This window comes from Lycium ferocissimum, chromosome 11 (assembly GCF_029784015.1).
Source record: "Lycium ferocissimum isolate CSIRO_LF1 chromosome 11, AGI_CSIRO_Lferr_CH_V1, whole genome shotgun sequence".
In the NCBI taxonomy this organism is placed as follows: Eukaryota; Viridiplantae; Streptophyta; class Magnoliopsida; order Solanales; family Solanaceae; genus Lycium; species Lycium ferocissimum.
Window position 1 is genome coordinate 59,376,151 of NC_081352.1, and position 12,832 is coordinate 59,388,982.

The 12,832-nt window shown below is 37.4% G+C and overlaps 1 protein-coding gene across 1 annotated transcript; it reads right to left on the reverse strand.

The window, feature by feature from the left end:
• Positions 1–3,488: 3,488 nt before the first annotated feature.
• Positions 3,489–6,705, reverse strand: LOC132037717 (uncharacterized). Its single transcript, XM_059428311.1, has 2 exons — positions 6,506–6,705; positions 3,489–4,046 (listed from the first exon to the last, which is right to left on the reverse strand). Exons 1-2 carry the CDS (start codon positions 6,609–6,611, stop codon positions 3,805–3,807), a joined length of 348 nt encoding a protein of 115 aa, XP_059284294.1. The 5' UTR covers positions 6,612–6,705; the 3' UTR covers positions 3,489–3,804.
• Positions 6,706–12,832: the final 6,127 nt, after the last annotated feature.

A 12,832-nucleotide genomic window follows, 5' to 3' on the forward strand; every position in this document is an offset into this window, starting at 1 on the left:
AACAACAAACCCAACTACAAATAACCCTCTAATGAAGAATTTAAAGAATATATATTAGTCATTCTAGAGTTCTAATGGAGAGAATTTTGGGGAAGAAGTTAGAGAAATATAGGAAAGAGAACAAGTATACGTATACAAAAATTTAACCTTCTAGAAGAGAAAATGTACAAAATTCCTATTTTTACTCAACACTTTATGAGTCATATATGCCAATTTTTTTAACCCAAAACGTGGAAATTCTTGTGCCACATTCTTAAAACTTGGTTAATATATGCCAATTTCATGTACCAAAATGTACACAGTGCCAAATCCCCAAATGAAGGGAAGGGAAATGAATTAGGGTGATTTGCTCGAGTTGTGTCGATCAATAAATAAAGATTATGTATTTAATTACATGCCATAAAATTGTGTCGCTAATGAAAGGGAAAATTTAGGCCTAAAAATAAAGTTATGGGCAAGTTGATCCAATAGGTGAAAGCGGACGTTTTTGAGTCATTTTGAATATGTGAAGGGCATTTTTGATTCAATAGGTGGAATGAGAGTCAAATTTGATTTAATAGGTGGAAGGATAATTTTTTAGCCATTTCTAATAAGTTAAAGGACATTTTTTTTTAACCCTTTTCCGATGATTATATTATGAAATGCAGTAACGAAAAGATCATCTCGTTTAACAAAACAGTAATGCAACTCCATTAATCTCCTCCACTAACCACAAAAGTTGTTGATGTATCAAATCATCTATCATCGATACTGCCTTCCTGAAACAGTAGCAGTGTATATCAGATCAAATTGAACTGATTTTAAGAATAAAATATATGCATAATAGTAAAGGATGGACCAGTAAAACCAAGCTCAGCGTAAGAAAAATGGATATAAAGGAACGTCCACGTTGTATCAACAGGGGCGGAGTCAGCATTGTGGTAATGAGTTCGGCAGAACCATCAGCTTAGGCTCAAACTGTGTATTTGTGCTAAAAATTATTTAATGTGTAAACAATTTATCCAAAACCCAGTAAGCAAAAAGAATTCTAATTCAGAATCCATAAATTAAAAATCCTGGCTCCCCCTCTATATCAGATGTGAAGAGGGGTTCATAATGGCGCAACTTGTCTTTCCTTCTAAGCAGGCATTGCAAAGAGGAAAGCTGCAAAAGTAGAAACGTTGGTCACATAAGCTGAGCTATTAAAATATAAAGAATGAGGAGGCTTCTCATTGCTAGCCAGAAGTTGGTAAACAAATTCATTGTCACCTTCCATGATGTACTCTATACGAAATTTTATTATGTAGATGGCTTCATAGTCTTATAATTAGGACTATACAGTTGCATATCTAGTCTAGTGAGAAAAAACTAGCATTTGAAGCAAGTACTACAAAGATCTACAGCAATCAAAGTGGTTGTTAAGCATTGCATTATTGCATCAAAAACTAAGTACTACAAAGATCTACAGCAAATCAAAGTGGTGGTTAAGCATTGCATTATTGCATCATAAACTAAATTTAGCATTGCAGGATGTCTGCCTACTCTTGTACATAGTCCGAGACAGGACCTAATATTTTCCAGTTCAAATAGTAGCAGAACTCCGCGTCTGTCTCTACAATTATCAAATTCTGATCACTGAATCAAATAAGCCAGTGAAACAACATGTTTATACAGATATAAGAAAGATAAAACACAAAGAACTGGAGACAGTATGTCTGGTAAATCACTGGTTACTTCCAATCCAGATTAAAATAGAACTTCAGCATAGTAAGATAAAAATATAACAGAAACAACACCGGTTTCCTAAACTTGCATATTCATCGTGAAGAATTCATTCATATAACAGAAACAACACCGGTTTCCTAAACTTGCATATTCATCGTGAAGAATTCATTCATATTCCATGATGACAAGCAGAAAGAGGAACTTCAGTTATGAAGAAAGAGGAACTTCAGTTATGAAGGAGGCTTGTATATTCTTACGCTGAATGACTGCTCAGAAGATGAAGTTCAACTTGAAATCCACCAAACTAAAGGCCCAAATTCCTTCTGTCATTAAGAAAATCTAAACATAGCTATACTAGACTTGCATGTTTCTGAATGGATAGAAAGAAGCAACTACACTGTCCAAATCTATAGAAAAGGATCATGAATCATCTGAAATCAGCAAAACATGGGCCTTGTCAAGTTTTAGTCCCATAAATCATAAAACAATGGATCTCCATAAGGAAAGAATCTATCACTATGTCAACTACTACTAAATTTATTCATCCTCCAATACATGGTATGAACTATAAAATGCACATTGGCAATGCTGCACAAAATCCTATTGAATTTCTTTCAACCCTATTGAATTTCTTTCATTCTCATCCAAAAGAACAGATTGGGCAGGTACCAAAGGACAGAGAGCATTAAAGCTCTTAGATAACTGCACTAAACTTCTTACTCCTACACCTGATAAGATGTAATTTCCAAGAATATCAAGGTGGCTGACCCAAGTATCGACAGTAAACATCACGATCCATCCACATACAGCTATTGCACAGTTCATAACAATGTCAGGCGGCAAAGCATTCTGCACAGAAATCCAACAACAAAGGGGATGTAGTGCAGTAGTTATGGGTTCATCCAAACCCTGTAACTTTGGCTGAGAACCTCTGTGTGTTAAAAATTCACTAAACTAGTACAAATAATAGATTCCGAATACAGTAAATCGTATGATCATGGTAGAATTCTGAACTGGAACCCAAAATGTTCAAATCCTGGATCTACCTTTGTCCAAGAAATGGCAAAACCCTAAATTATTATCTAACACCCAGTTTCAACATCCACACAGACATGCAAGAACTTATGAATCAATATTGCCATAATGCAAATACTTTTTTTATTCTCATCTGCGCAGTGGGGCTTGGGACTTTAAAGTTGAGACATCCCTTTCTAAAAAATGGGCAAGAGAGTCGCATGGGTGTCTTTTGAGGATTATGCAACAAAGGCAAGATTTAGGTAGCAAAATCATTAAGCAAAAATAAGACTAAGAAAAAGGTCAGGGTTCAAACTGCCAAAACTGCAATACACTGCGAGTGCAAAACGCTTTTACTGATTAGCTTTTAAGTTGTGATAAAGGAATATGAGAATTTGAGAAAAACTGAATTAGTATAAAACGTGCTTGGAATCTTAGATTGGCAAGTGGCAACTAGATATTATAAATAAACATTTACTTTTGGTCCAAAATTGAGGGTCCACATTGATGCACTACTCTCATGCTATGGCTGGCTGTCTTTCAATTTTTTCTGGACGGTAGGGGTTTGAAGGAAGTTGAGTTTGTGGGTTTGTTTCTTCATGGCTGAAGACAAAATTTGATATGGAAAGTGCATATTTGGTGTATATCTGCTGTTTGGTAAACATTAAGTGAAGATAATTTTTTTTACATTTTATAACTATTAACTATCAAGAATAAACAACTAAAGCATTTCGATAACTCATGAAATAGCCAACACAAATGACCATCTCATGAAATGCGGTGCGAGAGAGCTCATTCAGATTAAATGAAACAGTCATGGAACTCCATTAGCTCCAGTAGTTCCCTCCACTAGCAATAAAAATTTCTACTATACCAAATCATCTATTATCTATAATGCCTACTCAAAAAGCAGTAGTATCAATTAGATTGAAGGTGAACTGATCTAAAAAGAATGCCAAGTCGTAAATGATGGTTCAGTAAAACTAAGCTCAGCCTAAGAAAATTTTGAATCAAGAAACATCTACGTTACATCAGATCCTCAGGATGGAATCTGCTCGTATGAACTGCTTCAGTAGAGCTTTTTCTTCATTGATTCTCTTCTTTTCTTGTCGGTTTTGAGGTTTGACCTTCTTCTTTCTCTTCTAGCATCACTTCGAAACGCTGCTCTATAGAAAGGGGCTCTGGCATCTTCACAGGTTCTGGAATAGGAGAAAACATGGGTTCAAATTTTTGAGGAACGGGTGCAATGGGAGTAGTAGTCTCAGCTGGAGCAATGGGTTGTCTAGTGGTAGCTTTTTTCTCCTTAGCAGGTCTTGTAAAGAGGTAAGCTGCAAAAGTAGAAATATTTTTCAATTTGTTAGGAAGTCACAGAAACCGAGCCATTAGAACATGTAGAGAATGACAACTTTACGTAAAACGCTAGCCAGAGGAATGCAAGTTCATGCCACCTTCCATGATGCACTTGATATGGAGTATTTTAGATAGATGGCTCCATACTTTTTTTTTTTTTAACAGGAGGATGGCTCCATACTTCATGATTAAAACTATAACGTTACACTTCAGTGAGAAAAAATAGCAGTTGAGAAAGTACTACAAAGATTGAATCAGTCAAGATGTTTTTCCCACACAAAAATAGTAATTAAGCAAAGTATCTACATCATAAACTAAGATAAGGTCATGTTGAGAAGTGGATCCACCTATATGTTCAGACTGCTGCATGGTAACCCATTGCCTAAGGGCAAGTAGAACAAATAAGTACATAAGTCCAGTTTATCCGCTGCAAACAATTTTATTAATAGTTCGTACCGTTGCCTCCTCTTCCTAGATTAAACGTCGTATGTATGCTCTTGTACGCAGTATTAGCCAAGACCTAATTTGCAACAATAATAGGAGGAGCAGTAACCTACCGCAAGCTGGACGGTTAACTAATTCTGATAATTGAATCAAGTATCTAATGAACAGAGACAAGAAAGAGAAACTCCAAATAATTGAAGACGATATGCCTGGCAAATCACAGGTCCAACTCCAGGTTTTAGAGAGAAACAAAATGCAGTATAGTAAAGTTAAATAAGCAGAAACACCGCCAATTCTCTAAATCTACAACGATCACTTCGAATAACTCATTTACATAGACAACCACCAAGGGAAACTTAAGTGAATTTCCTTTTATCTTCTAGACCAAATGACTTATGGAAGAAGATGAACTTCAACTTGAAATCCCCAAAAAGCTAAATGGCCCAAATTTTTGCTGTAATCAACTAAGGAACTAAACATAGTTACTCCATACTAAAGTAACATGTTTCTGAATGGATAACGACAAGCGACTACTCCATCCACGCTACTCTGTCAGAATCTGTATTTGCAAATAAAGGATCATGAAGCAACTAAAATAAGCAACACTTGGGGCTTGCTAACTTTCAGTCTCTTAAGTCATATTCCATCTGTCTCAAAGTACTTGTCGTCCTTACTAAAAATAGCTGCCTCAAAATACTTGTCATTTTAGAAGTTCAAGACAATATTAATTATTTATTCCCATTTTATCGTTAGAAGTAATTGTTCTTGAAGACTATAATCACCTTAATTATGGCACTATCCAATGAAGAGAGGTTATACCTCAAGACGTTAATAAGGGTAAAATAGTCAAACACCCCTCCTAATTAATATTTTCTCAAGGGGCGTGTCAATGAAAAACATGACCAGTATTTTGAAATGGAGAGAGTAAAACATTCGATCTCCACAAGGCAAGAATCTTCACAAAAATCAAATACTACCACATTTATTTATCCTCCAATACATGATATGCACAACAAAATGCAACCCAGAACTCAACTAAAATTCTTTCACTTTCATGTAAACAAGCAGATTAGGCACATATCACCAAACCAACGGCATTAAAACACTTAGAAAACTGTGCTACAACTCTTACTCCCACTAAACCCAACAAGAAAAATGTCCAGAAAAACTCAAGGGTGTGCCTTAGTGGTCAAGGAAGTGGTTGAGCAGGATGAGGTCTCAGGTTCAAATCCCAACAACACAAAGACACTAGGTGACTGATTTCTTCCCATCAGTTTTAGCTTTGGTGAATAGAGTTACCTGGTACCTGTTGCACGTAGGAAGTGGCAGATATCCCGTGGAATTAGTCGAGGTGCGTGCAAACTAGCACGGATACCACTTATCCAAAAAAAAAAAAAAAAAAAAAAAAAATGTCGGGCAAAAACAAAATACTGAATGACACAAGTAATCCATCCACATACACCTTTTGCACATTACATGACAATATCAAGTGGTCAATGAAGTGGGTTGAGAACCATGAGGTCACAGGTTCAAATGCCAACCGAGACAAAAACACTAGGTGGCTTGATTTCTTCTCATATGTTCTAGCCTTGTGGACAGAATTACCTAGTATTAACTGCTAGAAGGAGGCGGCACGTATCCCGTGAAATTAGTGGGGCGGGGCGGGGCGGGTTGAAAATACTGTGGGTTCGATCAAACCCGCCGCGTTTCCATCTCTACTCCGACTAAACCCAACAAGAAACAATGTCCGCGAAAGTGGGAAAAAAAAAAAAAAAAAAAACATAATGAAGGACACAAGTAATCCCTCCCCAAATACACCATTTGCACAGTACATAACACTATCAAGTGGAAAAACATTCTTCAGCCAAGAAACGTTAAAACCCTAAATTATAATCCAAAAACCAGTTCCAACATTCAGACAGAAACTTATGAATGAATAATACAAGGTGGGGGTTTAGGGAGGGTTTAAGGGTGGGGGTATTGTTGTTATTACCTCCAAGGCCAAGATTGAAGATGAGAACAGCACGCCATATAAATTTGGCACCACGGTAGCTGTTTAGTATCTCTACTGTTTTCGAACGACGAGGAGGGGGATCCATCTTTCCTTCCCTGTTTTGCTGCCTTCTACCAAGACTCGAGAGAAGATTCAACTAATAAAGGTACCAATTAAGTCTTAAAATTAGAAATGACCACAAGTTTGACCAGTTAAGGTCAAAACACACTTAAAAAATTGATTAAGCTAATTGAGGTTCGAAATGTAATTTTTAAAAATTGTTAAACTTTTTAAAAATAAAAAAAAAAAAAAAAAAAAAACTAGATTAACCCCAATCACCAACCCATTTATTTAAAATCGAAAAAGGAGCTCATCTTCAAAACCGTTTCAAACCCATTCAAGTCTCCCTCTTCTTCACGTTCTTCCTCCCAAAACCGGCGATTTTCGTTGCTGCTGCTTCACGTTGTCTCTCGTTGCTGTTGCTGCTTCTTCATTCTTTCTTAGGTAAAGTTTCTATTTCACTTGATTCAAAAGTTAAGGTTTTGAAATTCATCATTGAAAATGATGATTTTGGTTAAAGAAGAAGGAGAAGAACATGAGTTCCTCTTCAATGCTGTTTGTTTTGTTGTTTCATACTTAAAAAATTATTATTTGGGGTATTTGTTTCACTTGTTGTGATTGTGTGTTTGTAAATAGTGTATCTAGAAATGAAATTTTGGTTTTTACTGGATATTTTTGTTCTTGTTCTCCTCTAGGGTTACGGAAAATAGGACTTGCACTTTTTTGATTTTTTCCAACAGCTACAATTGTTGTTGCAACAGCTTCAACACTTGTTTGACAAAAGCAAACATCTATTGAGGTTCCATGCTTAAAAAGTCCTTATTTGGTGTATTTTGTTTAACTTGCAATGGTTGTGTATTTGTAAATATCGTACACTGGTAGTGAAATAGATTTTGTTGTTGTTGTTGTTGTTATTGTTCTTGTTGTCCTTGTAAGGTTTATAAAAAAGAGTCTTGCCTTTGTTTTGATTCTATCCAATAGCTTTATCAGCTGTTACAACATTGTTATATCCCGCCTTTTCGCATAATCGGAAAATTCGAAATAATGGTGATTTATGAGAAGGAAGGCCATGTTTGAATTTTTCTTAGTAAGTGTGTGGCAATTATGGAGATTTGAATGTGAAAACACCGGAGAAGGCCTAAGGGCAAAATTGGAATTTTGGAAATTTATTTCGGAAATTTTGAAATGAGAATTTTAGTTATTGGGCCAATTAATGAAAAGAAAATTTGGGCCCAATTTGGAGAGGGTTGACCGGCCACCATATGGCCCAACCCATGATTTATTTAATTTTGGCATGTGATAAATATGAATATAAGGGAGGAAGGCTCATGAAACTTCAAGAAAAACCAAAGGAAAATCAAGAAAAAGAAGGGAGAGCAATTCGGGTTTGGAGAAGAAGAGAAAAAAAAAAAAGAAAAATTTTCTAGGCCTTCAATCTTGTTTCCAAAAATTGTTCTCTTGTGGTTTCATACTAAGTTCAAGGCCCTCTACAACTTGGTGCAATTAGTTTGGCAAGGAAGAGCTTAAGTTGGCTAGGGGAGATTCTTTGGAAAAGGTAAGAATTCTTGTGTTTATGTTGGAAAACTTATGTATGTGTTGTAGTATATGTAGAGTGCATGTGAATTATGGAAGTATTGTATGCATGTGTTAGCCGTGTGGTGTGTATTTGTATGTTGGCCGTGAGTATGCATATGAATTGCATGACTATGATGACTTGGATTTATGTTGGAATCTTGTTGTAGTTTATAGTAGAATTTATATTGGAAGTGAAAGTTGAATAAATTGGAGGGAAGTTGGGAGTAGGGATGTAGCCGTGACCTATGGAGAATTTGCAATGAAATTGGATTAAGTTATTTAGTGTGTTGGTTGTGTAGTTATGATCCTTGTATTGTAAGTGTAGGAAAAATGATGTAAGTTTGTATGGAAATGGAAGGTGGAAGTTTTTGTTGATTTAGTATGAATTTATGAAATAATGGGAATGAAGTGTTTAAGGTATAAAATGTGACTAAGGTTGATGAATTTGGATGTTGGAAATGTGTTATGAACTTGTGTGTTAAAGATTGGAAGAATTGGATGAATTGTGGTTTTGGTGGAAAGTTTGCATGTTTTGTATATTTTATGTATATTTTGTATATACGTGGTAGAGGTGTTATGATATGTTTTCGAATGGAATTGTAATGATTTTGATTAGTATATTGAGATTGAATTGGAAATATGAAGTTGAAAACGGAAGTTATGACATTATGTTGGAAAGATGACCAAATAGGTCATATTGCGTTTTATTGTGTTTGTTGGTGTTGTTGTTGGTTATTCTGAGCCGAGCTAAGTCTCGGGGATGTCATATGTATAGGGGAAGTGCTGCCGAAATTTCGGTAGCCAAATTCCTAACCAAAGTCAAAATGTTAACTTGCATGAATAGTAACTGGTAAGAGTGACCATTTGCAGTTTTTGGACGAAACGGGAAGTGAGATTTGACAAGCATAAGGCGCAATCCGTGCATGTAAAGCCTTGCCTTTCCTTCTTTGGCATGTTCTGAGTATAATAGGCTTGAAAACGAGCCTCAATCACATTTCTGCTTCTCACTCTTCGAGATTGAAAATCGCGCCAAACCATTCAGTAAGATTGAATCGTTACTTTACCTTTTGTCGCCAAAGTTGCCCATATGTGCCTAACTTCCATAAATGGAGTCGAAACACTTTAAGATGATTATGGACGACTCCCTAAGGTCTATTATCCACAATTTATGTATTTCGCTATGGGTGGGTCCGAGGTGGGCCCACAAAACCCTGATACTCCCGGTATGGCTCAAGTCGATCTATTTCTGTCTGTTTTTCACAAGTAACTCTTAATTATGTTTCCGTCCGCTAACTAATGAGTATTATGACCATCTATCTGAATCTTGATATTAGTCCGATATCTGGAACGATTCTGGACACTCTGTTCTGATATAATCTGATTGCTCTAGTTTGATCCGTTTTCGAACTATTTCGCTTTTATTAAGTCCGTACGTCGGTCCGTATGCATATGGTTTCTCATTTGTCCGTTCGTGGATGCCTCAACGCTTCCTTCACCGCGCCCGGCCAGTGTTCCCGTGATTCGTGCACCTCACCGCATTGTTCACCGCGTCCCTCGGGTTGTGCGGGCCGGGATCCGTCCGTATCCGATATGATCCGATAAGATCCGATTATGTGATATTATGGGGATGGAGGCCGGGATGGCATTTGATCCGATTCTCGTTCGTCCACCGCGTCCCGTACTACGAGGGCGGGTTCTTACCGCGTCCCTTATTAAAGGGCCGGGATCTGTCTGTATTTGATTATGATCTGATATTTGATATGTACGCCTGTATATGATTATGACTCGCATGCATAATTACATCGTTGCGTTTCGTATGTCCGATCCGACTCCGATTCTCTCCGCCATACATTTGAGATCCGGTTCGTCCGAGAGTCCGTTCGTCACACTTCGTATCTCCGATCCGCATTATGCCTCCGCGCCTACATTTCCTAAATCGACATAATATGATTCTCGTCCGTACACTCTGTAAGTCTGACTCCGTTACGGATCCGATTCTGTCCGCTCTATTTCTGTATCTCCGTCCGTTACGATTTTATACATCTGACTCTGGTTATTTTGTTATGTATGTTATGTTTCCGCTTTACATACTCGGTACCCTTTCGTACTGACCCCCTGTCTTCGGGGGCTGTGTTACATGCCCACAGGTACGGACGCACCGCGTGATACGCCACCGGTCTAGGACTTCGTCCCGTCGTTTGGAGAGCTCCTTTTGATCCGGAGCTGACACTTTTGGTATATATCTTCTGTGGTCTGTTTGTTCTGTATATATGACTATTTGGGTACGGCGGGGCCCTGTCCCGTCTTCTGATTCTGTTCTGTATGTTAGAGGCCTGTAGACATGTTTGTGGGAGATGGGTTGTCACTGTTCGGTAAGTATGTGTGAGTTTGCGACTTTGTCTGATACAATAGCCCTAACGCTTCTGCATGGGTTTCAGTATGTATATATGTACGTGTATGTTCGTGCGATGCACCTTGTATCTGTATGGATTTATGTATGTTTAAACGGAATTAGCAATTTGGTATATTGGATCTGTTAGGTAGGTACGTATGGGTGTCCAAGTAGGACACCAGTCACGGCCCACGGGGTTGGGTCGTGACAAACATATTCCTCATCTGTTGGTAAAAGTCAAAACAGTTGTTGAGGTTGTTGCAGCAACTGAAGCAATTGGTGCAACAGATTCAGAAGTTGTGCTAAAATTCAAAACAGTTGCTTAGTAATATGTTGCAACTGTTTTGATTTTTTCCAACGGCTGAAGAATCTACTGCAACAACTTATACACATATTGCAACAACTTCATCAGTTGTTGCAACATATTACTAAGTTGTTGGAAAAATCCATTACTTATTGTATTTGTTTGATAAACTGCTGCAATTCTTTTTACCTGAGGAAGCTAGTGCACTATTTTGATTTTTTTCCAACAGTTGAAGAATTTGCTGCAACAACTGATACGCTTGTTGCAACAACTTTATCAGTTGCAACAGATTAATAAGTTGTTGGAAAATTTTATCACTTGTTGTATTTGTTTGATCAACTGCTGTAGTTTTTTTTCCCTGTTTACTTTGAATGATGCACAAATCAATTGAAACTGTTTTTGTTTATCTCCTGTGTGTAGATAAAATGGTTCCAAGCAAAAGAAAAAGAGAGTAATCAACTGAGGCATCACAAGATAGTAAAAGACCCAAGGGGCAAACACCATTAGAAGAGCTTGCTGAACATGCTATTTTTGAATCAAAGAAATGTAGATCCAAGTGATAATCAAACTAATAAATAATCTTCAGATAGAGAAGAGGGCTCAAGGTCCAAGGAAACCTCTCAAGTAGAAGTTTCTGTAGATGGCCATGATGAACAGCCTGAAGATGGACAAGGAGCAGGAGATAAAAATCAAGAAAGTGAAGAAGATCAAGAAGATGAAGAAAAAGATGATGGAAATGAAGAAGATAAAAAGGATAATGAAGAAGAAAACGAAAATGAGGATAATGAAGAAGATGAAAAGGATAATGAAGAAGAAAATACAGATCAAAGGTCGACGATCGTAGCTGAAATAAGAAAAAAAAATCGACATAATGTGAATGTCAATATTGTTGAGTGTTCTAGTATTTACAAAGATCCTAACAGACCTTTCATCGATGATGTCATCAAATGTTTTAGTATTTACAAATACGACGTGAGAATGCCCATGAATGTACACAATGATTTGGCCGGTGATATTGTGGCCAAATTAGCCATAGGCAGGAGTTTCGATAAGTTTAGGGTCATACTTAAAAAGCAGGGGTTGGAGGATTTCTTTAGGTCTAGCTGTTTTGGGTTGTATTTAGATTTGTCTGAAGAGAGCGGTGCACGATTTCAAATGGCCATGGTATATGGACTTCTGAAATGTATGATTATTTGTGAAGAAAATGATGAGGTTTGGATAAATTTATGTGGTATGCCGGTTTGCTTTGACATGAAAGAGTTTGCGATAGTTACCGGCTTGAGATGTCATCCTTGTGAGCTTCCTATTGTTACATTAGCGAAGCCAATGCGGACAACCAAGGCAGCCAAAGAAGTCAAGGCAACCAAGAAAGCAAAGGGTAGAAAAGGTAAGAATAATGTTGATTTGGTGGATTTAGTGAGAAAGAGCTACAAGGGGGAGAAGTTGATTAAAGATTTGCAGTCCAAAAATGTGTCAAAAAAGCACAAGGAGTCAATGTGCTTAGTTTGGTTTGTACATAGTGTTCTTTGCGCAAAAGACACAAACATCAACATACCACTTGGTTTGGTTAAACTGGCGGAGGACTAAGAGGCATTCAACAACTACAGATGGGGTCGAGAAAGCTTTAGGTTGACTATTTATTTAGAGATTTGAAGCCAATAGTGAAGACGGTCAACCTATATGGCTTCCCTTGGGCTTTCATGGTAAACTATCTTTAATGTTTATTTTTTTGTATTTCAATCATTATTCTGATTTTTGCTGGCATCTTTTTCGAGGCTTGGGTATTTGAACCCATTCCTCACCTCTGGCATCAAGTAAAGGACTACTTGTCACGACCCAACCCCGTAGGCCGTAACTAGTGCCCGAGCTGGGCACCCGTACACATCTACTAACTATAATCAGCCCACAGCAAACATACTAAGAACTCATACATACAGACAGGCACGATGTCGCGTATACATATATACATATCGTACATAAGCCCGGGAACATTCAA